This window comes from Oryctolagus cuniculus, chromosome 2, assembly GCF_964237555.1.
Source record: "Oryctolagus cuniculus chromosome 2, mOryCun1.1, whole genome shotgun sequence".
NCBI lineage: Eukaryota > Metazoa > Chordata > Mammalia > Lagomorpha > Leporidae > Oryctolagus > Oryctolagus cuniculus.
In genome coordinates, this window is record NC_091433.1 from 52,338,952 (window position 1) to 52,366,369 (window position 27,418).

The window sequence follows — 27,418 nt, forward strand, 5'->3', positions numbered from 1 at the left end:
TTTAGTAAAGTTTCCATCAGTTTATTTTCTGTATTCCTTAAGAACAAAACAAAAATTAAGTTTAATAGTAAAGCTTTACATCAAAGCCAATCTCACTTAGGCCGCAAGTTGGTCTACGTTCTCTGTACTTCTGTTTGACAGATGATCTTCTATAATTTCTGCGAACAGATTCCTCTTCAACAGGTTATATGCAAGAGGTAAGAGCTGGCCAGCAACTTTATGAAAATACTGAAAAATAAAAGAATATTACATTAAGCAGAGAATGTAGCAGAAAATACACTGAGAAAGCACTTGTTTAACAAAGTCTGCTTCCAAAATCATTTTTACTGTTCTCTCAATTGATCAGTAGAGTGCATTTTGAGATAAGCACTGCACATTCTATCCAAGGGCAATCTTTACTCAAAGACTATTGGCATATCTTGAAGAAAACTCAGAAGAAAACCAAACAAAAAACTTCCATATTCCGAGGTATTAGCGACCTTTTTTCATGTCAAACTATGCCCTCAAATATTTTTTTCTCTGCAGTATATTCCCACCACGCAATATTTTGATTTATTTTACTTTGTTGATTCTAGAATAGGTATACTGAATGTGGGGTTTCAAATTGCAGTCCCCTTTATCCTCAAATTACTTCTCTCATTCCTTACCACTTAACTACCACCATCCCTGGTAAAGAGTCATTGCCTTGGGCTGGTGCTGTGGCGTAGCAGTTAAAGTTGCTACCTGCAGCACTGGCATTCCATATGGGCGCCAGTTTGAATCCTGGCTACTCCACTTCAGACCCAGCTCACTGCTAATGCTCCCGGGAAAGCAGCAGAAGATGCTCCCAGTGCTTGAACCCCTGCCTCCATGTAGGAGACTGGGAGTTAGCTCCTGGCTTGTGGCCATCTGGGGAGTGAACCAGCAGATCAAAGATCTCTCTCCTTCTCTAACTCTGCCTTTCAGATAAATAACTAGTTGCCTTGGGTTTATCAAGTAATTTTTAGAAAAACAAGTAGTGCTACATTTCTTCTGTTGATAAACAACATTTACTATGAGCTAAATCTTTTCATAACTCCTAGTATTTCATTCTCATTAAATCTGCTATTTAGCTAGTTCACATTTCACAGCGCTACTTACTTACCAGGCTAGGTCCTTTCTGGCAGGGCAAGCACTATTCTGATTGTGTCATTCTGGCTGTTAAGCATGTTGGTTAGCTGAACTGATAACAAGCCATGTATGAAGTAAAGGGCAGAATTCTCAAAGCATACTCCCCTGGCCAGTGGCATCAGCTAGCTTCACATGTTAGTTGTTAGAAATGCAAATTTTCAGGACCCACCCAAGAACTCCTTCACACTTGAGGGAAGTGGGAGGAAGCAAACTATGCCTAACAAGCCCTCCAGATGATTCTGAAGCACGTTAAAGGTTCCGAGCTACTTGTTCAGTCTTGCTGGTCTAAGTGTGGTCCGTAGAGCAGCAATGTTACCGTCGCCGGGGAGCACTTAAAAAGTCTCAGGTCTCCTCCCAGACCTACTAAAACAAGGCTGACTTCAACAACCAGGTGGTTCACAGCTACTGGACAGCTTGGGAATTAGAGGTGGCCACTGACTCTGGGTGAACTCAGGGAAGATACTTTGCCTCTGAGTGAATTAAATGAGAATTAAGAGGTTCAGGTACCTGTGTGCCTGCATGTGCATGTGTGTCCTTATTTTACAGGTAAGGAAACAGGTAACAGCTAGGGAAGATGTGATTTTAAATAGACAGCCCCAGAAGCATGTTATAGTCACCACACCTTATTGCCTAATTTTGATTTCGGGGCAACTACGGTAGAATAGGCACCGATAAAGATATTAAGAAAATTTTTCTTAGTTAATGCATGAATAGTTCATGATAAACCACTCCTATATTTAAATTTAAAGGATGTTTAAAATAATATTCTTCATCTGAAGAGTCTGAGCACCATAAGAAATACCCTCTTCCACATGGAGAAGCAGCAGAGCCTAAGGAAAGGTGTGTGTGCATACCCACAGCCATATATCCAGACCAAACTTAAGCAGAGAGCTCTATAATATGTCTAATAAATTCAGTGTAATGTTAACCCAAAGGCAAATTATCTTGGTTACTCACAACTGCCCAAATACAAAATGAAGTTCAAGTGGATATTTTTCGAATAGCTGCTTAAAAATCACTTCAAAAAGTTCATTTTGGGGCCTTAGTTGTAACGTGGCAGGTAAAGCCACTGCCTGTGGCAATTAAATACCGTATCAGTGCCCGTTCATTTCCCAACTGCTTCATTTCTAATCCAGCTCTCTGCTAACGGCCTGGGAGAAGTAGAAGATGGCCCAAATGTTTGGGCCCTGGCCATTCATGTGGGAGACTTGGATAAAGCTCCTCACCCCTGGCTTCAGCCTGGCCCAGCCCCAGCCATTGCAAATGACAAGCAGATGGAAGATCTTTGACTCTCTCTGTCCCTCACTCTGTAACTGTGCCTTTCAAATAAATTTTTTTAAATAAAAGTTCATTTTGACATACAAGCTAAATTCATTGTCTACCTATGCTGGAACTTGGGTATAAATGTACATGTAGGAAAAGAAGGGGGTTTGGTGGTGGGTGAGAGGTGGAAATGTTTTTTACTTACGTGTGAACCGTAGCAAAAAAGATCCAGTCCCAGCTCGAGCCCCATGCCATAATCACATTCATCATTGGCAAACTGCACAAAGGTCATCATTTCCTGAATGGGTGCAAAAGCTTTTAATCTCTGCTCATCACTTTCAGCCTCAACAATTGCCTTGCAAATTCTCTTGAGGTCAGCTGAAAGAAACCCATGACATACAAAGATGATCTATACCGTCAAAAACTTATAAACAAACTTGGAACCACAGGAAGACTAGAGGGGGAAGAGTTCTCATATGACTTTGAAGGAATACAACTGATGCCCCTTGGGGTAGGATTCTACAGAACTATAATGTAGAATGGCAACATTATAATTTTTCTACTTAAAATTTAAGCACAAAAATGGCTGAAAAGATTTCTTGGTAATAGCTAGGTGTGACTATTTCACAATGGATTTAGTTGCAATCATGGTTTTATATAAGCTTTCAAAGATTTTCAGTAGGCTAGCTAGTGCAGGAATGAGTAAACTTTGGCCAAAGGGGGCCCACCTATTTTTAACTGCCCTCAAGCTAAGTATATTTTTTCTTTTTAAGTGGCTGGAAAATAAAACACCAATATACAAAAACTAAGCAACTCAGAAAAATTAGAACATTTACCATCTGGTCCTATACAGAAAATCTTCCAGTCCATAGGTTAGCCTATGCACCAAATTAGGAGTTGGATTATAAAAAAAGACAATCTGGGGCCAGCATTGTGACATAGTGGGTTATGCTCCGGCTGGTATCCCATGTAGGCAACCATTGGAGTCCTGGCTGCTCAGCATCTACCCCCATTGACTCCTTCCCATTGGCATGGGAAAAACAGCAAAAGGTAGCCCAAGTGCTTGAGCCCCTCCCAACCACGTGGAAGACTCAGATAAAGCTCTTGGCCCACGGCTGTTGCAGCCACCTGGGGAGTGAATCAATGGATGGATGATCTCTGTCTCTCCCTTCTAACTCTCAAATAAAATACATCTTTTAAAACAATGAAAGAAAATCCAGATTAAGAGTAAAATTTACTTTTTAAAAATAAATTGGATTGGGCCGGCGCCGCGGTTCAATAGGCTAATCCTCCACCTTGCGGCGCCGGCACACCGGGTTCTAGTCCCACTCGGGGTGCCGGATTCTGTCCCGGTTGCCCCCCTTCCAGGCCACCTCTCTGCTATGGCCCGGGAATGCAGTGGAGGATGGCCCAAGTGCTTGGGCCCTGCACCCCATGGGAGACCAGGAGAAGCACCTGGCTCCTGCCTTCAGATCAGCGCGGTGCGCTGGCCGCAGCGCACCAGCCGTGGCGGCCATTGGAGGGGGAACCAATAGCAAAAGGAAGACCTTTCTCTCTGTCTCTCTCTCTCACTGTCCACTCTGCCTGTAAAAAAAAAAAAAAAAAAAAAAAAAAAAAGGTAGGATGGGGCGGGGGCCAGTGCTGTGGCACAGTGAGTTGAGCTGCTGCCTGCGGCACCGGTTCTAACCCTGACTGCTAGATCTTCTCATCCAGCTCTCTGCGATGGCCTGGGAAGGGAAAGGAGGATATGGCCCAAATGCTTGGACCCTTGTCCCTGTGTAGGAGACTGGGAGGAAGCTCCTGGCTCCGGATTGGTGTGCAGTACAGCCATTGCGGCCATTTGGGGAGTGAGCCAGCAGAAGGAAGGCCTTTCTCTGTCTTTCCCTCTAACAAAACCTTACAAAGAAAATAAAGGTAAGATAGGGCAAAAAATTACTAGTGATGTGAATTAAACAAAAATAGACTAGAGACAAGTGTTGCCATGGCAAAATAATTTGAGGTTAAGAACAGAAAATTTTTAATATTTATTTAAAGAATAAAAAAAAATCAGCAGCTTCAAATTTCTATTTTGACTTTAACATTTTTCGTCATTTTCCGGATGCCACTGTGCATCAGATTTCAGGATGCAAGTGAGTTTGAAGGTAATGAAAAATGATGAATTAGACCTCCCTTTGCTAATCATGCCCCCTTTTTGACAAACCACTTTGCTGAATGTAATCTAATAATGAAAGAATGGATATTTTTCAAGCCACCAATATACATGTTTAGCCAGAGGAGGACTGGTTAAAACATTAACAATGACACTTAAGACTAAGTAATTTTGGGGCTGGTGCTATGGCACAGCAGGTTAAGATGGCGCTTGAAATGCCCAACATCCCCTGTCAGCACCAGTTTGAATCCTAGCTACTCCACTTCTGATCCAGCTCCCTGCTAATGTGCCTGGGAAACTGGCCCAGGTACTTGGGCCCCTGTCATCCATGTGGGAGATCTGATGGAGTTTCAGGCTCTTGGCTTTGGCCTGGCCCAACCCTGGTCATTGGTGCCATCTGTGGAGTGAACCAGCAGATGGAAGATTTGTCTGTCTGCCTCCACAACTCTGCCTTTCAAATAATTTAAAAAAAAAAAAAAAAAAACCCACAATTTAAAATTCTATCTAAAAGTTACAATATCCTTATGATACTAAAAATACACAGTACAATAAGATTATCAAGCCTGGGGAGTTGTGGCACAGCAGGTTAAGCCACCACTGGGGACACCCCATATCCCAGTGCTGGTCTGAGTCCCAGCTATTTCACTTGTGGTCCAGTTTCCTGCTAATGAGCCTGGGAAGGCATCAAATGATGGCTCAAGTACTTGAGTTCCTGCCACCCACATGGGAGATGGGGATGGGGTTCCTGGGGGGCTTTGGCCTGCCCCCATCACAGCTGTTACAAAGGCACTTGGGTGCCTCTTCCTCTGTTACTGCCTTTCAAATAAATAAATAAATGAGTCTTTTAAAAAGAGATTATCAGGGGTAGTAAAGATATACTAGGGCTTTTAAGTTCAGTCTGAGTATCTGATTCAGTCACAACAACCATACAGAATGCATGCTGTTCATGAGGTTACAAAATGTATTTCCTTTCCCATCTCTGATAGGCAAGCATCACACTGGACAAATGGCAACCTTTATCACCTAATTCCTGCCTATCCCTAACACATAGTGATATCCTTATTGATTTTAAACTTTTACAAAATCAAAAGATTTTATCTAAGCTTCATGGCCTTCCTTCAGAAAAAAATCAGCACTAATCATTTCAAGCCAACAGGGTGTCCTCCAAAAATCTCCTTTCTTAAGCCTAGGAAATTATATGGTTCTTAATAGCACCCATAAGATTTCACTGACTGACAGAGACCTGTAAGTGCTCTCCCCACAGTGCTCCAGACAGCCATAACAAATCAGAGTTGGTATTGGAAGTGAAGTCCAATTTATCTTGTTAGCAAATAATTTAAAGTTTATCACTTTCCATATCATATTTCCATTTTTGTCCCTAGCAAATCACATATGTACTAGAACAGAGTAAGGAACTTTTACTAAGCTAGTCACCAACATCAACTGGAATACTTGAGCTAAGCCATAGTGATGTGGCAAAGTAAAAATCAGTCAATTAGCTCAGCAATATTCCTTTCTTTGGTCAGACCAAATTTGAGATCTAGCTCCCTCATTTACTAGTGTTACCACTCTGGATCTGTTTCCCTTGTAGAAATGAGAAAAGATCTACTTTAATAAGTTGGGTGAAGATTAAATAATATTAATTATATACATATTACTTGATATTATAAATCATACATAGCATTTAAGAATTGCTCAATAACTGGTATTGGTATCTTCCTTGTCAGGTTAAAACATTATCATAAGCAGTTTCAAAGGAGATACTGGTTGGGAGCAAATTTCATTGTGATTTGATGATCATGGGCACACATTAACAAATGGTCAATCCATTACAATACCTAGCAAGAACAAAAATATATTAGGTCCTTAATTTTGTCTTGCCACTAGGTCTCGTTAAAATGTCAGTAAACTGCAGAAGGATCAACTGTATCATGTTAGGCTTGGACACAAAGCCCAGGACCACAAGCTTTAGTCCAGAGCATACAGCTGAATATCCACTACCCTTACGTGTCAGACACTGCCATCTGTACAACACACGTTCTCAACCTTTCCCAAACAATATGGCAAAGTGCTTCCTAAAGCTTTATATGGATTAATGAGCAGAGAGAACAGATGATCACATAGAGCACAAGCAAAAATCAACAGCAGGCAGAATCTGCATTCATTCCCCGTCAGAGACCGATTCCTCTGGCTTCAGGAGGAGACATAGGTGCAGATCAGCTTCTCCCAGAGAAATAAAATACAACACGGGCTACATTGGCAGTTTAAATTTTTTCAGAACCCATATCAAAAAAAAAAACCAGTAAAAATTAAATATATCTAGCTAAACCATTATTTCCAATGTAGTATCATTTTGATATATATTCAACATAAAAACATTCAATCTTGTTTCAACAGATAAAACAGACAAAATTATAAATCTTTTCTCAGTCACATCAGCTGCATTTTAAGTGTTCAGTAGCCACATGTGGCTAGTGGCTAGTACTGGATGACTCTGCCTCAGTCATCTCCCCCATGGAATTCATCTAAGGTGACAGGGACACAGCACAAAGCTACACGTGAACTGCCGTCACATGAAACATCTCAACCTACTGACTGCAGACTCTGTACAGTAACAGCTTGAGAACAGCTTCTTTAGGGCACTGCCTGAAAATGCAGGTTCCAGGAACCACCTCCAAACACTGGTAACTACCAAGGGAGTGGGTTCTGTTTTGAAAAATAGGATGCCAAGTATTCTGTATTTTGAATATATTCCTATACTTGATTTTTATTTGAGGAAGTAATAATTGACTTCCCTTTAAGTTTTATCCCCATGTCCTCCCTAACCCCCAGAACCAGATAACAAAGTAATATCAACAGGGATGTTCATAATAGGGAAGTTAAGAAGAGGTGAAATGGAAGTTGAGAATTGAACATTGGAGAAACCCTTCAAGATATTGGCACAGGCAAAGAATTTCTGGAAAAGACCTGGGAGGCATAGGCAGTCAAAGCCAAAATCAACTATTGGGATTGCATCAAATTGAGAAGTTTCTGTACTGCAAAAGAAACAGTCAGGAGAGTGAAGAGACAACCGACAGAATGGGAAAAAATATTTGCAAACTATGCAACAGATAAAGGGTTAATAACCAAAATCTACAAAGAGATCAAGAAACTCCACAAAAACAAAACCAACAACCCACTTAAGAGATGGGCCAAGGACCTCAATAGACATTTTTCAAAAGAGGAAATCCAAATGGCCAACAGGCACATGAAAAAATGTTCAAGGTCATTAGCAATCAGGGAAATGCAAATCAAAACCACAATGAGGTTTCACCTCACCCCGGTTAGAATGGCTCACATACAGAAATCTACCAACAACAGATGCTGGCGAGGATGTGGGGAAAAAGGGACACTAACCCACTGTTGGTGGGAATGCAAACTGGTCAAGCCACTATGGAAGTCAGTCTGGAGATTCCTCAGAAACCTGAATATAGCCCTACCATTCGACCCAGCCATCCCACTCCTTGGAATTTACCCAAAGGAATTTAAATTGGCAAACAAAAATGCGGTCTCCACCCTAATGTTTATTGCAGCACAATTCACAATAGCTAAGACCTGGAACCAACCTAAATGCCCATCAACGGTAGACTGGATAAAGAAATTATGGGATATGTACTCTTTAGAATACTATACCGCAGTAAGAAACAATGAAATCCAGTCATTTGCAACAAAATGGAGGAATCTGGAACACATCATGCTGAGTGAAATAAGCCAGTCCCAAAGGGACAAATACCATATGTTCTCCCTGATTGGTGACAACTGACTGAACACCAAAAAGGAAACCTGTTGAAGTGAAATGGACACTATGGGAAACGGTGACTTGATCAGCATAGCCCTGTTAATGAACAACTTAATATATTATCCCTCTTAGTAGTTTTTTTGTCTGTTCTACTTAATATGACCGGTTTAATTCTGTAGTTAATACACAGTTATTCTTAAGTGTTGAAAATTAACTGAAATGTGATCCCTGTTAAACATAAGAGTGGGAATAAGAGAGGGAAGAGATGTATAATTTGGGACATGCTCAAGCTGACTTGCCCCAAATGGTAGAGTTAGAAACATACCAGGGGATTCCAATTCAATCCCATCAAGGTGGCATGTACCAATGCCATCTCACTATTCCAAGTGATCAATTTCAGTTCACAATTGATCATAATGAATGGACTAAGAGTCAAAGGGAGCACATAAACAAGTCTAGTACCTGCTAACACTAACCGATAGAATAAATAAAGGGGAGAGTGATCCAACATGGGAAGTGAGATACTCAGCAGACTCATAGAATGGCAGATGTCCTAACTAGCACTCTGGCCTCAGAATCAGCCCTAAAGGCATTCGGATCTGGCTGAAAAGCCCATGAGAGTATTTCAGGCATGGAAAGCCAAGACACTCTGGCAAAAGATCTCCACGAGTGAGATCCCAGTGGAAAGAACAGGTCTTCAAAGAAGGAGGTACCTTTCTCTGAAGGGAGGAGAGAACCTCCACTTTGACTATGACCTTGTCTAAACAAGATAAGAGTCGGAGAACTCAGAGGGCTTCCATAGCCTTGGAAACTCATGACTGGAGCATAGGGAGATTACTGATGCCATAGACAGGAGTGTCAATTGGTAAAGTCAACAACAGGAGTCACTGTGCACTTACTCCTCATGTAGGATCTCTGTCCTTAATGTGCTGTGCATTGAGATTTAATGCTATAACGAGTACTCAAACAATATATTTCACTTTGTGTTTCTATGGGTTGCAAACTGTTGAAATCTTTACTTAATGCATACTAAACTGATCTTCTGTAAAAAAAAAAAAAAAAAGAAATTATCAATTCCCAACTTGACTCTCACTGGGATTAAACATGACAATAGGTCTGATCTGATTTCATCATCATTTAAAAAAAATCATCTATTATTTTTCACTTTATGTTTCTGTGTGGGAGCAAACTGTTGAAATCCTTACTTAATGTATACTAAGCTGATCTTCTGTATATTAAGATAATCGAAAATGAATCTTGATGTGAATGGAAGGGGAGAGGGAGTGGGAAAGGGGAGGGTTGTGGGTGGGAGGGACAGTATGGGGGGGAAGCCATTGTAATCCATAAGTCGTACTTTGGAAATTTATATTCATTAAATAAAAGTTAAAAAAATTCTCTTCAACATTGCAATAATTATATCTTATAGTTAATTTCTCAAGTTTTCATCTTTAAATAGATGAAATAGTTCAGGATCTTGGGCTTCTTAAAGCTAGTTTTGCTTGCAAATAAGAAATGTTCACAAAGAAATAAAACAAACGTACCCTACTTTAATAATTACTATTTTGCAAGATGATTAATGTCAAAGAATCAAATAGTTAAGTAAAACTAGGCAACAGATTAAAATATTTCAAATTCTAACACTGACTACCATATTTTGCATAAGCACTGTGCTTAAGCATCTTATGTTTATACCCCCAAGTACCCCTAATATGGTGAGTATCATTAACTCCATTTTACAGATAAAAAAAGTTTAGTGAGGTTATACTTTGTTCAAGGTTGTAACAGCTACAAACCCAGTTCTAATTCAGGCACGATTAAAATCAGCTTGTTCTTTATAACTAAGGTCTAGTGACTGTCTCACAAAAGACATTCATGCAGTTATATACTGAGGAGGTTTTCCTTATTGGAAGTATATCAACACATAGGCACATGTTTATGTATGAAATGTATTACCATCTGTTTCAGGGAGCTCTCTGTAGCCAACATCATTTTTATCTACTGGAACTACCAAGCCTGCTCCATGAAACGTCTTTGTGACAACCTAAGAAAAAAAAAAAAAGAAAAAATTTAACCATGGTAAATAAATAACCAACCAACCAACCAAAACACCTTAAAAACAAAAAAGGGGCGGTGCTGTGGCATAGTGGGTAAAGCCGCCACCTGCAGTGACAACATCCCATATGGGTGCCAATTCAAGTCCCAGCTATTCCACTGCCAATCCAGCTCTCTGCTATAGCCTGGGAAAGTAGTGGAAAATGGCCCAAGTCCTTGGACCCCTGCACCACATAGGAAGACCTGGAGGAAGCTCCTGGCTCCAAATTTGTGCAGTTCTGGCCGTTGCAGCCAGCTGGGGAGTGAACCCACAGATGGAAGACCTCTGTCTCTCTCTCTGCCTCTCCTTCTGTGTAATTCTGACTTTCAAATGAATCTTTAAAAAAAGGATCCTCAAGATTCCTGCCAAAACATAAAATTCCATGACATTCTGTTTCCGTAACTTTGGATCTCAGGGTGAAAGTTTTTAACACTATGTTTTCTTTTAAAATTAATGAAAAATCTAATCTTAAATTTGGAAATATGAAGTAGTAATCTAAGATATTCATAAGTGTAAAAAGCAAGTCATAGTACAGTGGTGAGGTAACAAAGACAGTGGTGTAGCTGTTGACTTCTCTTCTTTATTCAGGGTGAATGATATACAATAGCCATCGTGATAAGGATGTACTTTCACATTTTTCACAAAGAATTAACTGTACTAACTGTCTATAAAGAGGTATCAGTTATTAGCAGATCAACAGAATCTTACGTTTATCATGAAGATTAGAACTATGAAGTTCGGAAAATCCTGTTACAGGATTGAGTGTTAGCCTAAAGTCTCACACTGGAAGCAGGTAGAATGAATGAGGTACTGTCATTTAGCATCATTTAACTAGTATACATTTTCAAAAATGAAAATAATCTAGCTATAGACAAGGCAAAGCGGGATAAAACTAATTAGTAAGACAGGGTAGAAAGAATGCTCAAAATAAAGATGTAAAATTAAGTCTCAGATCCCTCACTTATGATTTTGGACAAGGCACATAGCTTAAACAAGCTTCAACTTACTTTGCTTAAGATGGTTAATTCCTACTTTGCAGATTTACTGTAAGGATTAAATGAGGGAACTCAGAACATGCAGACTTTGCATACAAAGTACTGAAAGGTAGTGTCAGTATAAAAACACTGATTTCTGGTGTGCTATATAGTGCTTTGTTATTCTAGGACAGAACATGAGTATTTCTAATCACACACAGGGACAAAGTCATTCACTCACATATACTAGTGGAATTGAATTTTTCAAGAACAGAAAATGTGCTATACAGCAAAACAGAGACCGACAGATTTAAATCATACTTTCTTATCTCTCTGTTTCATCTTCATGGTTCTCTGTTCCAGTGAATATCCCAGCTCCCTGGCTGCTTCTGTGAGTTTGTCATCTATGTTTTTCAAGAGACTAGTCTTCTTTTTATCTGTTACTTCTTTAAGCTTTTTCATCAAAAATAATCTGAAAAAGAAGTAAAAGTCCTTATTATATTGCAAGCCACTATATTAAGGACATGGACTTTGGAAAATTAAGACAGCTACATTAAAATGTCAAGTTCCATGCAAGAAAAAGTCTGCAGAGTAACTGCCAATGGTTCTCTCAGATTCTGGAATAGATCTCTCCAAAAAAGGGCAAAGGAATATTAAGAGCTGCCAGTCACAGAAATAACAAATATGGTAAGTTAGTATTAACTCTCTAATGTGTCCAGCAAAAGACCTAGGAGGTATTTAAAAAGCTGAGATTAAGTCATCTTAAGTTGCATTGCTTCTTGATATTAAGATTGCCATCCTGTCTTGGAGAAGTTTGGTGTAAGAGTAAAAAGCTGTATGTATATACCAAAAGTGATTTTTTTTATTTTTAAAGAGCCAGAGGAAACTGCTATAATTTAAGGTTAGCCAATTTTTTTTAAATGCTAACTTCAAATCTAAGTTTAGAAAAATTAGAAAAATTTTCAAAATAAATTTAAGAAAAGGAAAAGTTAATTTATAAGCCCATACAACAGCACAATCTGAGGTAGTTTCAAAAGTATGAGTTGTACATGTTATAAAAATTTACTATTTTATTATAAACAGGTTAAGTTTTTGACAATAGTATAAAGGGTCAACAGTCAAATGAAGCTTAGAAGTGACACTCAGTTGGACACACAAACCAATCCCTTCAACTGTAACTACTACCAGACTCCAGGAAGAAATTCACTTTTATTTACTATCAGCATTTGAGGGTGTATAGTATTTACTCCAATGAACCATAGCTGGGCACTGTAAAGACAGGCTTAGAACATTTATAGTGGGTGCTATTAGCTCCATTTTTGAAACTCACACTAAATTCTACCTTCAGTCACAATCAATAGTGTATCAGTAGAATATGTCTACACTAACCATAAAAAGTGAACTTGGTCATATCTGGCCTGTGTCAATCAGTCCTCAGTCTTCTTCCACCTCTCTGGCATGGCATATGGGGCATACAAATACTCTGTGCCACTTATTTCCTTATTTTGATGCATATATCACTCCTTCTGCTAAAATGCCCTTCTTCACATTCTAGTAAGTTCTTATACACCCATCAAGACCCAGATAAAACAGCCTGACTTTCACCACTATTTAAGGCAGTCAGTCATAATAATGGTAATAGTGTAAGATGGCAGCACTATCAGTTTATCAAGCTTTTTTTCCCAGCTTCTAACCTATTCTCCAATACTCTACTTGGTGATGCTTAAAGATAAGGTCCAGTGTGCGAACTGAAGCTGTAAACATGGACATTTTGTGTTGTTACATTAAATCCACTGCCCTGAACTCTGAATCTTTTGCATATGCATGCTTCATAGCAGTTTTGCAATGGTTATTTGGAAAATACAGGCTTACAAAGTTACAGATTTTCTTAAATGTTGACATTTCATCATATCAAGTTAATTTCATTACAAAAGAATACAAAAAAATCACATCTGTTAATACTACAAATCTCCTTAGAAAAGTCTTTATGTAATGAAAAGTTGTCAAGCTTAAAATTTCCCCAGCCTAATTTTTGTCTGAATCCTTTCATTGTATCACTGGCAACAAATGCAATCAGTCAGGTGTCGTCTTTGGCTCATTTGAGAAAATATGTGCTCTGCTCTACAATCACCCATGCCCAGATTACCAGAGTGTGTCGGTCACTCTTTCTCAGTGACAGTGGGAGAATGTTCAACTCAAACCATCATATCAGTGTGTTTTGCCTCGAGGCCAACTGCTGCTAATTTGTGCTACCACCTTGATTCTTGCCACAGTGACAACAGTCTTACCCATATTTGTGTTGCATTTTATTATCACAAGTAGTTTTGACTTAGAATTCCCTGGAACAGTTTATTTTTATTATTTTGGAGGGGAAAAAAAAGGACAGAAGGAAAAAAAAAATCACTCTTAATTTTGTTGTCTAAAGGTAAATATTCTAAACCTAAATATCCTTAGATTTTTTTTTTCCATATGCATCAGAGTAAGAAACAGGATCATTCTATACTATTCTGTTATCTACCCTCTTCACAAAAAGGTAAATTATTATCATGGCATTATAGCGTTTGGGCATTTTATATTTACCTACTTTTCCCTACTGCTGGAGATATATGCTGTTTTCAATTTTTCTTTCTTATAGACAATCTGTAATGAGCTCTTGTATACTTGTCCAAAATTCTTTTGTTTTTTAAGATTTTATTTTTTTGAGGACCGGCGCCGCGGCTCACTAGGCTAATCCTCCGCCTAGCGGCGCCGGCACACCAGGTTCTAGTCCCGGTTGGGGCACCGGATTCTGTCCCGGTTGCCCCTCTTCCAGGCCAGCCCTCTGCTGTGGCCAGGGAGTGCAGTGGAGGATGGCCCAGGTGCTTGGGCCCTGCACCCACATGGGAGACCAGGAAAAGCACCTGGCTCCTGGCTCCTGCCATCGGATCAGCGCGGTGCGCCGGCCACAGTGCGCCAGCCATTGGAGGGTGAACCAACGGCAAAGGAAGACCTTTCTCTCTGTCTCTCTCTTTCACTGTCCACTCTGCCTGTCAAAAAATAAAAAAAAATAAAAAAAAGATTTTATTTTTTTGAAAGGCAGAGCTACATCTGCTGGTTCACTTCCCAAATGGCTATAACGGCCGGAGCCAGAGCAAGTCAAAGCCAGGAGCTTCTTCTTAATCTCAGATGTGGGTGCAGGGGCCCAAACACTTGGTCCATCCTCCTCTGCTTTTCTCATGCCATTAGCAGGAAGCTGGATCAGAAGTGGGGCAGCTGGGACTTCAACTGGCACCCACAAGGGATGGTGGCATCGCAGGTGGTGGTTTTACCTGCTATGCTACAATGCCAGCCCCCAAAATCATTTTAATCAACAGAGAGACGCAGGATTGCTGACTCAAGGGTATAAAATGTGTATTTAGTAGATTACCAGGCAAGTTAATTATCTGTCATATCTTGGGAAATGGTTGCTTAAACATTTTTCAAACTGTTTTCTACAAAGATTTTCCAAATTAACACATCACTACAGTTTCTTACAGTGTAGCTATTATTGGTGAGTACAGTTCTAACCTTCACTGATCTTTGCTGATTTAATTTGGATTTCTTTAGCTACTATTAAATTTGACAGAATTTTCTTCTGTGTATAAAAATAATTTGTCTAACAAACTGCTTGGAAGATCTTACTCAGGTTGATAAATCAGAAATATAAAGAAAAATTAAGTGTTCTGATCAGCTGATTTAAGTATAGGAAGTTCCTTTGCCCCAAATTAGAACAGTGATAATACTTAAGTATTAAAATAGTTATATTTCAAAATAACCTTCTACCCCCATGTTTGAGATAAATTATTGGCAGTAGTTCCTCAAATACTCACTTGCTGGTCTTCACCTAAATTATAAATAATAGCACCCATGATATTTTTTTTTCATTTTCATTTTCTGTGTTCTCCAATAAGCTAAAAAATACCAGAAAGGTTAGATTATTTTAGATAACCACTACTATGTTATCTTTCTAAAGAGATTTCTGTTAAGACAAATGACACTAAGAATTAAAAAAAAATTGCATGTTTTACATGCCCAGGTATTTGTAAAATGAATTATGATTTATGGAGCAACTACTATGGGGCAGGTACCCTGCACAAGACGAAGCGTCTCCCCCAGAGATGCCAAGAAAATAACCAGTAAACAAACAAATAAGCAAGTAAATAACCAGAGTTGCTAGTAAAGATGGCGCCAATTTAAATTAAATAAGTGTGAAAGGTTTAAAAAAGCTATAAATTACAACTACCAAGCAACATGTTATAAAAAAAAACTCAGAAGAGTAACAAGTCTTTTAAACACCTACAATGTAGTTGTCCTTTAGATACACCACCATGTAGATACACCACCGTGTATGTAAAGCTGATTACACTAGGTTAGTTTGAATTCTCTTCACTGAAAATTTGCACTATTAAATCATAAGGAATAAAATTGCTTTAGCAGGAGAGTAGATGTAGGTATATTTCCTGGTGGTTAAGACACTGCAGGAGATGCCCATATCCCACAGTGGAGTACCTGTGGGTTCAAGTCCCAGCTCCACTACTGATTCCAGGTTCCTGCTAACATGCACTGTGGGAGACCGCAAAGGATGGCTCAAGTAATTGGGTCTCTGCCACACACATGGAAGACCTGGACTTAGTTCCCAGTTCCTGGTTTCAGCCTGATCCAGCTCTGGCCATTTAGTAAATTGGCAGATGGGAGCTTGCTCTCTCAAATAAACTAAGGGGGAAGGGGGCAGTATTAAATGAGGTCATATTAAAAGTGATTTAATTATGTAAAAATGACAGATTACATTGTAAAAAAAACTGCATAGCTGATGACACATGGCTTCTAATCATGTCAGTTATGGGAAGTCATGCTGATATGATTAGGACTGGCTCACTCAGCTCCATTCCAAGCCTTTCCACATGAAAGCTTGCTGCATTTCCCGTACCACGCTTCAAGTGTAGGCTCCACCTGAGAACCAGTGTCTCCCAAGCAACGCAGTTTTTTGAAATCTGAAAGGTAGGGGAGATATCAAGGGGAGGCTGTGCTTATGCTGCTTTCATCAATGAGCCCAGATGAAGAGGCATCGGGTTGTTCTGTAGCACCTGTAGCTGAGAGTTCATTAACTCATCCTCAGCTACATGGAGGTTGACAGGCAGGGGGCAGGGCATCTATTTTACTGCCCATATCAAAGACAGATATGGGCAGTATAAGCACCATCAGGGAGCCAGTTTTGCAACATGACACTCATTCCTGGAGATTCAGCCTGTTCCATCAGCCCTTCCAAGGATTTTATAAGCATCTACCTTACTGAAATGATTGGAACTTCTTAAACTGAATTCTCTATGATAGTGTTTAAAGTCAAATGTCTAAAAAAGCTTTTGAATTTGCCAAGGGATATCTGAGGTCCAGAATAAGCAGTATTTTCTGTAAATAAAATGGTTGTATAATGGTTCCATAATATTTTTGTTAAATAAAATATTTTAGGGGGAAAAGTAGCAAAATAAAACTGGATAAAATTATATGCAAATATAGAATGATCTCAAAACTGTACTTCCTTTTTGTAACATTATAAAAACTAAACATACTTAACTATAAATAAAGGAACTGAAATAAAATATGTACTCACTTGACTGCAGCAAACACATTATCCCCATGTTGAACAATTACACAATTTTTCTTTGCTTCATTTGTACCAACATATACAGGAAGTTCATCAGGGGAATCCCTGTTTAAGCAAAATATATATTTTCAATTATCAGGCAAGCTAGAATTTTAGGTCATAGACAATAACTTTATACCTGTAAGTTTTTTTTTTTTCAATTGAAACAAATTTGCCAGGTTTAAACCTCCAAGTTTCTTAAAACTATCAATGGCAATTCTTATTTTTATAACAGAACCTAAAATTCTTTATATAACCAAAAATTATTTCAAGATTCTTTGAAATTTTTTTAAAAGATTTACTTTAGTAATTTGAAAGAGTTACAAAGGGAGGTAGGTCTTCCATCCTCTGGTTCACCCCCCAAATGGCCACAATGGCCAGAGCTGAGCTGATCCAAAGCCAGGAGCTTCTTTTGGGTCTCCCACGTGGATGCAGGGTCCCAAGAGCTTGGGCCATCCTACGCTACTTTCCCAGGCACATCGGCAGGTAGCTAGATTGGAAGTGGAGCAGCTGGGGTTTTAACCCTCTGTGCCACAGCACCAGCCCCTTTATATTTGCTTTATTTCCAAATGTAGTGAAAGGGGGAATAAGGTTTCTCCAAAGAAATAGAGAAAATTATATATCATCTCCTCTGTCCTAGAGTCTGACAAGAAAGAAGAGAAAAAGAGAGAAAGGTGGAAAAATAAAAAAAACAGGACAGACCATTAGAGGGGAGCAGTGGGTGTTTAAACTAGCAGTTAAGATGACTGGGTCCAATAACAAAGTGTCTGGGCTTGACTCCCAGCTCTGGTTCCCAATTCCAGCTTTCTACCAATGAGACCCTAGGAGACGGTGGTAACTGGTTCCTCCCACTCAGACCTCAGTTGTGTTCCTTACTTAGACCAGGCCTGCCCCTACCTTTAGTGTTTTACAGGCAGTTGGGGAATGAACCAGCAGATAATACCTTACTCTCCTCCATCTGCCTCTCAAATACATAAAAATTAGAGATGAAAGGATACTACTCATGTATACAACCAAATTATTTTAAAATCAAGAAAACCTATACACGGAGGTTCAGTTACTTTGACATTAACTTACTAGAATAGTTAAGCCAATGTCAAAGCCAGAAGCAGAACCCATATAACCCAATTTATGGCTCCATAAGCATTGTGCTTTACCACAATACATCACCCTGGGCATATTTTGTGTTTTCTTCTATTATTTTACATTTAATCTCCACTTTAAGGCATAGCATCTCTACTGCTACACGTGGACAAGGTATTTTCCCACTCAACCTACTTCCATTTCTTAACAGCCTAAGCATCTGCATATATTCTTTTAATCCTCGTAATATTCCTATCAGGTATGTATAATTACCACTATGGTTACAGGAGAGGAAACTGAGTCAAAGAAAGTCACAGTCACTAAAAACTGGCAAAGTCATAATAAGCAATAGGGTCAGTCTGTCTGATTCTAGAACCCACTCTTAACCATCAGTAGCTACTCCGGCATTTAAGTAACAACTGCTGCTCTATGGAGCCAGCATTCTGACGCAGTGGGTAAAGCTGGTCTCCAAGCAGAGGCTTTACCCCCTACACCACAGTGCCAGCATCCCATACAGACACTGGTTTGAGTACTGGCTGCTCTACTGAAGCCAGCTTCCTGCTAATGCATCTGGGAAAGCAGCAGAAGATGGCCCAAGTGTTTTGACCCCTTCATTCATGTGGGAGAGACAGATTAAGCGCGAGGATCCTGGCTTAGGTCTGGCCCAGCCCTGGCTGTTGTGGCCGTTTTGGGGAGTGCACCAGCGAATGGAAGATTTTTCTCTCTGCCCCTCAGTAATTCTTTTCAAATAAATCTTAATAAAAACAACTGGTGCTCTAAATAATCTTACTTGACCTAAAAGAGATCTTCTGAACCCAAAGTTGGGGAAGAGAGGTGCAGAGGTTATACCCACAAAGGAGAAACTAGTGAGGTTAACCTCAGAGTTAACCCATCCTAGAGCAGGTAGAAATGGTAACAGAACAACTGGGAGCTTATGTATCCTCCAATAAGGGGAAAATAAGCCCTTCACACTGGGTGATGCTAGTGAATGCGCTCCTATGATCAGGACAGTGGCTGTTTTCCAGAGAAAAGATCCTTTACCTGAAATACCCCATGTGGTACTGAGTTTTATTATCTCCAATAATAATGGTCTGGAACTCAGGAGGATCATAGTAAAACCTCCAGTGAAGGTTAAAATTGACGCCTGTTGGTTTTTTCTTCACTTTGTGTTTTCCAGCAAGGATATCGTAAGGACCCACTAATCGAAGTCCAAGGCTCGTGGAAAGCGAATCTATGAAAAAAATAAGTTTATCTGGATAACTTTCTAGAGGTAGACAGGAAACAATGCTTTTTCACTAATAAACCTCTTCTAAAAATTGTCTTAAACATCTTTTAAAAGTAAAAAATCTTTTGTTACGCATACAGGTGTTATAAACAATGAAAAAGAAAAACTCAATGGAAAAGGAATCACGGTAACAGAGATGTGGCATTTACATTTAGAATTTCCTATTAAATTTACCAACGCATTTCAAACATCCCTGTTTCTTATTTTAACCAAAGCAAGACAGTATGGTATCCTTGTAGGTATGTTCGGAGCCATGCCCCTTACCTTTTCTCACTACCACGCTGCTACTGCCTCAAACACAGATTAAATGTGCTACTACAGAACACACAGATTAAGGGAGAGACAAGATAATAGGAAAGTGTAGATTAAGGATGGGAAAAAGCAATTTCCTTCCTTTTCCCTCCACCTGAGATAATTCTTACTCCAGACTCCCTTGACTCTTGGACAATCTCTTTGGCCAACTCTAACCCTAGATGATTCCATCTTCTTTCTCCATTTATACATCAGTGGAAGGGAATCAGACACAATCACCAAGTATATAAATGTGCAATTTCTAATATCAGATGGGTCCCTGCTATTGGTTTAAGTGGAAGGTAAGCACTATAGGCAGGGCCCAGTTATATTTAAAACATATGAGTGTAGGGGCGGGCGCTGTGGTGCAGAAGGTTAACGCCCTGGCCTGAAGCACGGGCATCCCATATGGGCGCCAGTTCGAGATCTGGCTGCTACACTTCCAATCCAGCTCTCTGCTATGGCCTGGGAAAGCAGTAGAAGATGGCCCAAGTCCTTGGGCCCCCGCACCCATGTGGGAGACCCAGAAAAAGCTCCTGGCTTTAGATTGGCGCAGCTCCGGCCGTTGTGGCCAATTGGGGAGTGAACCATCGGATGGAAGACACTCTCTCTAACTCTTTCAAATAAATAAATAAATCTTTAAAAAAAAAAAAAAAAAAAAGGAGTGGAGAGAGCAAGACAACACCTGGCAAGAGGTACAACAATGAAACAGAGCTAGTTTCCTCCGAAGGGAAATAACAGTTCATGTTGGCTGTAGCTTAGGGAGCATACTTTAAATTATAAAGCAACAAGATAACTAAAACCACTTATCTCACTAGCCAGAGATAACAAGGGTCAACAGTATGGCATGTTACACTAATAACTTTGCACACTTTTCCCTATGACCAGACATTAATATTTTAAAAATGAGATCACGCTGCTTCGTCATCTGCTTTTCGTCCTCCATCCAACTCCACTTAGATTTCCTGAATATTTTCCTGTTATTCAATGTTCTTTTACATGATTTTAATACAGCATGATATTCCATTAGAAGAGGTAGATATCCATCTCTTCTCATATTAATAGGCATTTATTCTAATTTTATTATAAAATGAATCTTTGCTTACAAATGTTTGTATACAGCTATAACCATTTTTAGAGAAACCAGCACAGTTTTAGTGTTCTGGTATATTGTTAATTCATAGAGTACATAGCAATATATGTTTTCACCAACAGTATATGAAAATGCTTACTCATTTAAAAATCTGAACTGTATAAAAAGTACACACTGAAAACTAACTCCATCATAACCCATTATCAGTTTCTCATGTATCTTTCAGAAACAGCAAGTACATGAAAAATATGCAAAGATATGTGTATCCCTTACTATTAATAGCAGTGTGCTCTCTATTTTCTTTTCTCAATTAACATATTTCAGGCATGATACTTTATAATTTTCTAAAATCTGCCTCATTTTTTTCAAAACTATGAATATCCATTGACTAGATATGTTACTGATGGGCCACTTCCCACTTGTTTCAATAAAGATACTTGAACATAGTTTACCCAGTCTGTACAACAAATTCCAAGGACCATAAATCGTACAAAACTCCAGGAATCAAAGTGCTTGTTTTCCATCATACTCCTATCAAAGAATGTCAAGAAGTTATTTATTTACCTTTACCAATATAACAGGTGACAGTGGTATACTACATTTTTCTAACTGTATTTCTCTTTTTAGAAACATCTTTGCAAAGATGTTCCTTTTCCGGACCAGCGCAGTGGCTCACTTGGCTAATCCTCCACCTGCGGCGCCAACACCCTGGATTCTAGTCCTGGTTGGGGCTCCGGGTACTAGTCCCGGTTGCTCCTCTTCCAGTCCAGCTCTCTGCTGTGGCCCAGGAGTGCAGCAGAGGACGGCCCAGGTGCTTGTGTCCCTACACCCAGATGGGAGACCGGGAGGAAGCGCCCGGCTCCTGGCTTCAGATTGGCACAGTGCCGGCGGTAGCAGCCATTAGGGGAGTAAACCAATGGAAAGGAAGACCTTTCTCTCTGTCTCTCTCTCTCACTGTCTATAACTCTACCTGTCAAAAAAAAAGTTCCTTTTCCATGAACTGTTTTTTATCCTTGGTTCTGTTTCCTAGGCTGTTTTGCATTTGTGGAAGTGATGCAGGTAAGAGAAATCAAGCTAGGTTAGGTAAGACTTAGGCAGCCAGCAAAGGATTGGAGGGCTACTTGGTCAGGGGAGTAGCCACTGGTTACTAAGGCACACAAGGGTATGTGCTTAAGAGATACACTTTGCAAAAACTAAAAAGGAAACTTAAAAGCCTGGAGACTATAAATTAACAGGATAAAAGAAAAACCTGTGACTGTAAGCTAAGGAGCCCAAGGCCATGAATAGCAAGCTAACAGGGACTGGCTGAACCATAGATAATACACCTGGACCCGGAGACTGACCAAACGGGAAGAATGGGAGATACGGCAGGATGAGATCATCACATGATGAACATTATTCTTAAAGCACTTGTACAAACTTCCAGAGGGTATAAAACCTCCAGACCACTTCTTTGTAACAGCTTTTTTCTTGCTGAGAAGAACACTTCCTGGTTGCCTTCCCAGGAGTCTTCTCTGCTCTTTTCAATAAGGTTTCAGAAGGTCCCTCTCACTGAGCCACTTGGCAACAAGAGTTATCTCTGCTCACTCTGTTCACATCAATAGAACTTTGCCAAAAATCGCCCTCTTGCTTATTCATCTGCCTTATACTTCGTTGTGGATAAATCAAGTTCCCGGGGTCGCGCTCAGCTCTTACAGAAGCAGGAGAATGACCCTAGAGCAACTCACCAGCTGGCTTCTCAGGATCAAGTGCTTCACAGAACTTCCAGAAATGATAGAAGTCTTCAGGAAGGGAAAGCTTATAATGGTTTTCTACTTCTTTCCGAAGGTCACTAGAGACATCAGCTTCACAGGATTTGCTCTTCTTTACATCAACTGTTTTTTCGCTCTGGAAATGGGCATGTAAAACTTTAGTTCTCCAAAATTAATGTCAATAATTTTCAGTGCATAACAAAGTTGCTCATTCTTTTGAGATACATGTGTCTTCTTAAAACTGGCTTTTCTCAGTAAAAGCAGATTATTTTGGGCAAAGAAAAAAGAACAGTTTATATGGTGATCAAAAGAGATCCCCACAACATCAAGTTTTAAAATTCTTTTTCCATTATCGGAAGCAACAAAACATTTTAAAAAAGCAAACCAACAGGAATACAGAAAGATTTTGTTCTATTTTGATTAATAGGATATCACTGTGTTTTTGTGGTTTGAACAAAGAACATCATTGATCACACCATAATTAAACTGTCAATAACTGAATATAAGGCGATTTGACAGTTAAACAGCTCTTCAGCAAAATAGTCCAACTAGAGTATTCACTACATTCATTACTGAGCCTTCACTTTAAAAGCAGGTAACTCCCTTTCGATACTCCAAATAAAGACAGAGAAGGTTAGAGACCATCATGCATCAACAGTCTAACAAAATTACCAGAACCACCACCACCTCTGGGCCAAAAACCCAATTAATTCAGAAAAGGCCTTTTAATGCCACAGTTCAGCTATAAACCTCACCTCTAAAACCTCTGCAATATAAGTATACTAGGTTTTATAATGTCTATTAGATATTTAATAACTTTCTGTAAAGATAAAATGCTCAGCTGGAGTTTAACTTTAGTTTGCTAAGTTCCTTAGACCAATTAAATGTAGTTGTTTTGTTACAGTAAAAATAATTCAGGAATCAGGCAGCTCCCAGAACCAGAGGTTTTGAGAACTATAACCAACATTGTCAGGTAGCATTCACAGGGAAACAAAGCAGACACAGAAAACAACTGAACTGGCTATAGCCTAGTCAACCACTCAGTTACTAACAGCTGAACTATTAGTTTGTTTGCAGCCTTATCAGTTAACTGGCTGCTGGGCCTTCTGTGGCCAAAGCTGTTACCGATCAAACTCTATTAGTTTGGTCTGTTGGGGGAAATGCAGGTACCCAGTCTAAACCCATGGTCTTCCACATTTAACAACAGCAGTCTGTTTTCCTTCTGGGAATCTGGAGGTTTTTATTGTAATTTTTCTTATTCTTCTTATCTGGATCAATGTTTGTCAGCTGGAGGTGATTCTCATCCCTACCCCACCCTCAGGGGACATTTAGTTGGGATCTTTTTGGTTGTTATAATTTGGGGGAAGCAGATGCATACTACAGTCATCTAGTGGTATGGAGGCAAGGGATGCTGCTCAACATTCTACAATGTACAGGATAGGCCCTCTCAACAAAGCCTTGTCAATAAGTCTTCAAATGTCAATAGTGCTAGAGTTGAGCATTCTGACCTCGATGTTTCTGATATTACATCCTTCCATCAAGTTTACTAATTTTCAGTGCCATTCAAAGTCTACAAATATGTATTTAAGCATCAGATGACGCATACAGGACTGTTCATGATGGTACTGTTCCTAAGAGCAGAAAAACAAATAAAACGCCAATTGGCAGAATGGACATAAAAGGCTTTCAAACAATGGAATATTATATTTAATGAAAGAAACACTACACAATATGAATGAATTTTAATGTATTTAATGAAGAAAGATGCCTCAAAGATTGTAGGCAGCATGCTATTCTTTATGAAGTTCAAAAACAGCTACAAACTCTTGTTTATGTAAACACCTATAGGAGATAAAGCTATAAAAAGAAGGCAGGAAAAACACAAGACTCAGGAAGGTAGCTAAATTGAACAGGGTGATAAGAGCTAGTTAGACAAGAAGTATAGGGGAGGAACACATTCGTAGATGTAGAGCTACTGTCAGTGTTTCAGTTCTTGGGTTGATCAAGCAGTTCACTAGTGTTTGTTTTATTATTAAATAAATAAGAGAAGACCGTAAGTTGACCAATAAGTTTATTATGCCAAAAATCATAATGCATCTTTCTGAGGTTGTAAAAAGTTGAAGAGGTTGTTGAAACATGGATCTAAAAGTGCGTGTCCATGAAAACTGCAAGAAAATAACCATAAACACAAATAATACTTGCACTCATTATGCCATGTTCTAAGCAATTCTATGGATTAACTAATTTAATCCTGCCAACTATCTTATGAGCTAGACAGACCACCATTATACAGCTATAAATACAGCATAGCCAGAACCTATCAAGTCCTCTGTTGTTTTTGTAACTTTGTGTCAACTTTTGTTTTTATAAATATCTAAGATTAGATTTTCAAAGTCTGGTTCAAACCTAGGATGTTGGAGAATCCTTCTCTGGCTGCTGAAAGGCAGTGTGGCAGAAGGGTTAGGTTGCCTGGATTGACTCCTCTTGATTTCCAGCTCTCACCTGGGCAACTTCACCTCTCTCTACCATTCCTCATCTACACAGGCAGATTACGTAGTACCTATATCATAGACTGGCATGAAGAGTAAGTTATTTTAAGATAAACAGAACAGCCCTATCACATATCAATGCTGGCTATTACTGCTAGCTAGCTCTAAGTCTCCACAGGCTCATCTTCTGTTTTGGTATTGTATTTCTGACTAAGCCTATGACTCTGCCAAAGGCTTTCTTTACTGCCTCTTTTAAGAGAGATAAAGATCTTTCAGTTCTACCTTCATGCACACTCTTTCAGCGCCTCCAAAACCCTCACAACGAGGACAGCTGTTTCCTTCAGAGGGCAAAGGCTAAGTATCCTTTACCCTGGTATTCCTCCTTAGCATGGCCCAGTCTGGAGAAGGCCCTCAGCCATGGCCACGGAACAGCTAAGGAAGCTCTCCGACAACGCCTAACTTTATAAAACAGCCACAGTAATTTTTCTAAAACCTGAGTTATCACGATAACACTATCTTCGCGACTCCTCTGAACTTCAGTCGTTACAGAACTTGTGAAATCTCACAGAAGTTCGAGAACGCACATCCTGTGTATCCTCCCTCATTAGCGCCTTTGTGACCAAGCCCCTTTCTTTCCCAACCCCCAGGCTCCAGAAGACCGAACGCTCTCCAAACAGCCTGCACTTTCACGTCACCGGATCTCCCATTTCTCATCTCTGCCTGCAAGAACCATTTTCGAAGGTGAGTTGCCTTAAAAGTCTTCCTTAACAGCCGCTAAGATGTGTTAAGTCCTCCTTCGGTCTCCACATTTTCTACGGAGCTTCGTTACAATCCCAAACAAAACCGTTACAGAACACGGGCGCGGGGGTGCACTTCTGTCCCGCCTCTCCACGCTGGGGGCTCTACGTGGACAGGGCTAGCCGGATTCATCTGGAATCCGCGGCGCTCCGCAATGGCTCGCAGGTGCTCGGGCTCCAATCAATTTGGCCGGCTGAATGAATGAACCGTTGGTTGGCTTAGTCTGCCCAGGAAGCGCATCAAGAGGAGTCGGGCAGAAGACGCAAAGGCACCACTTGCCTGCTCCAACCCCAAGAGAGCGGGAAACGGCGGCCCTGGGAAGGGGCCTCGACACACAACAGGCGCCCAGCGACACCGGACGTATGAAACGAGCTGCCCCTAGGTGCCCTGGCTGTGTCCCAAAGAGCCCCCTCGGAACCCGCACAGCCTTTCTTGGCAGTACCTGTTGCCCCTCCCCGCCGGGCCTGCGCTTCCCACCGCCGCCGCCGACCATTCTGCAGCCGCAGCGCCAGCGAAACCCCGCGTTCCGCGGCTGTTTCCGAGCACCGCCGACTGCTTCCGGGTTCAAAAGCCACCAATCCGAATCCTTGCACTGCCGTGGGCGCGCCAATTTAGGAGAAAGACTCCGCCCACCGAAGGCCGAGGCCACGCCCACTGCCTGCGGGGCGCGAGGGCTCTGAATCTTGGGTCCCGGCGGTCTGCGTAGCGGTGCAGGTTGCTGCGGACCACCGAGTTTGGGTGGGTCAAGGGAGCCCACCTTCCTCCTCAGGTTTTACCGGTGGCAGGCTTGTTTTTTCTTCAGGACTCTATTTCTCTGTCCCCGTCTCTCGCTCTCGGATAAATTTGAAAAAATTATTCTTTCCTTCTCTTCCATTCCTCTTCTTTGCCTACTGTATTATAATTGCCTGACACTAGTCTATCCCCAGTTATCTCCCAAAGGCAATTCTCTCTCCTTCTCCACCCCCTCCCTTTCGGAGTGCAGTGTAGACTGGTTGTTCTGCACTCCCAAAGTGTAGCCCCTGAACCTGCAGTCGGCATACTGCGGGAGCTTGTGGAAAAACACCGAACCCCAGGTACCACCCAGACTTCCTGAATCCAAATCTGTTTTAATAAGATGTCCCGCCCCGCCTCTTGTTCTTTGCACATCAGAGTCTCAGAGGTGACTCCACCGGGGGCCCGGGGTCTCCCTCATTGCCATCCTGGCAGGGTCTGTCTTCTCACTCCTGCGAGGGGTTCTCTCTTTGCGGAATCTGCATCTTCCTTTTTCTCGGTTTGGGGAACAGGCCCTCCCATAGTTCCTTCAGGAACATTGCAGCCAGATGCTGCTGCTCGTTCCCAGCCCCATCCCTTAGAGCCTGCAGGTCTGTCGCCCTCTTCATTCTAGTGAAGGTGGAATTCTAGGTTGAAAATGATTTTCACTCAGAATACTGGAGTATGCTAGCTCCCAGTATTGTTGAGAAACACTGTGCCATTGGGATTCCTTTACTTTTGTTGATGAGTAATTTCTTTATATGTGACCTGCTATTGCTGTTTTGTCTCAAAAAGTTTTAGGTGCGGTGGGCAG

At 40.5% G+C, this 27,418-nt stretch overlaps 1 protein-coding gene and 2 long non-coding RNA genes across 4 annotated transcripts in view; 1 reads left to right on the top strand and 2 right to left on the bottom strand.

Annotated features, from left to right (window-relative positions):
* Positions 1 to 26,495, bottom strand: HPF1 (histone PARylation factor 1). The gene is made up of 8 exons (XM_008249759.4): positions 26,297 to 26,495; positions 22,544 to 22,703; positions 19,189 to 19,378; positions 17,032 to 17,130; positions 11,727 to 11,877; positions 10,293 to 10,380; positions 2,618 to 2,790; positions 1 to 228 (listed from the first exon to the last, which is right to left on the bottom strand). Exons 1-8 carry the CDS (start codon positions 26,345 to 26,347, stop codon positions 97 to 99), a joined length of 1,044 nt encoding a protein of 347 aa, XP_008247981.1. The 5' UTR covers positions 26,348 to 26,495; the 3' UTR covers positions 1 to 96.
* On the bottom strand, positions 25,049 to 25,474 carry LOC138848462 (uncharacterized). The gene is made up of 2 exons (XR_011386268.1): positions 25,339 to 25,474; positions 25,049 to 25,139 (listed from the first exon to the last, which is right to left on the bottom strand). It is a non-coding gene; the product is annotated as an uncharacterized lncRNA (long non-coding RNA).
* The window catches only part of LOC103345455 (uncharacterized), a 98,879-nt gene continuing 96,915 nt past the window's right edge, over positions 25,455 to 27,418 (top strand). The window contains exon 1 of one of the 2 annotated variants that reach the window (XR_011386267.1): positions 25,455 to 25,797. This is a non-coding gene — a long non-coding RNA (uncharacterized lncRNA). Of the gene's footprint in view, positions 25,798 to 26,491; positions 26,593 to 27,418 lie in introns of those variants that run through there. The other variant, XR_011386266.1, reaches the window with a different exon arrangement.

What these genes read in the sequence shown, in the direction of transcription:
- HPF1 (XM_008249759.4), bottom strand. Translation starts at nt 26,347, where the DNA reads ATGGTCGGCGGCGGCGGTGGGAAGCGCAGGCCCGGCGGGGAGGGGCAA. An exon ending in TACCACATGGGGTATTTCAG is followed by an intron (nt 17,131 to 19,188) that starts GTAAAGGATCTT and finishes TTGCTTAAACAG; the next exon opens with GGATTCCCCTGATGAACTTC. An exon ending in TTTTTTGCTACGGTTCACAC is followed by an intron (nt 229 to 2,617) that starts GTAAGTAAAAAA and finishes TTTATTTTTCAG; the next exon opens with TATTTTCATAAAGTTGCTGG.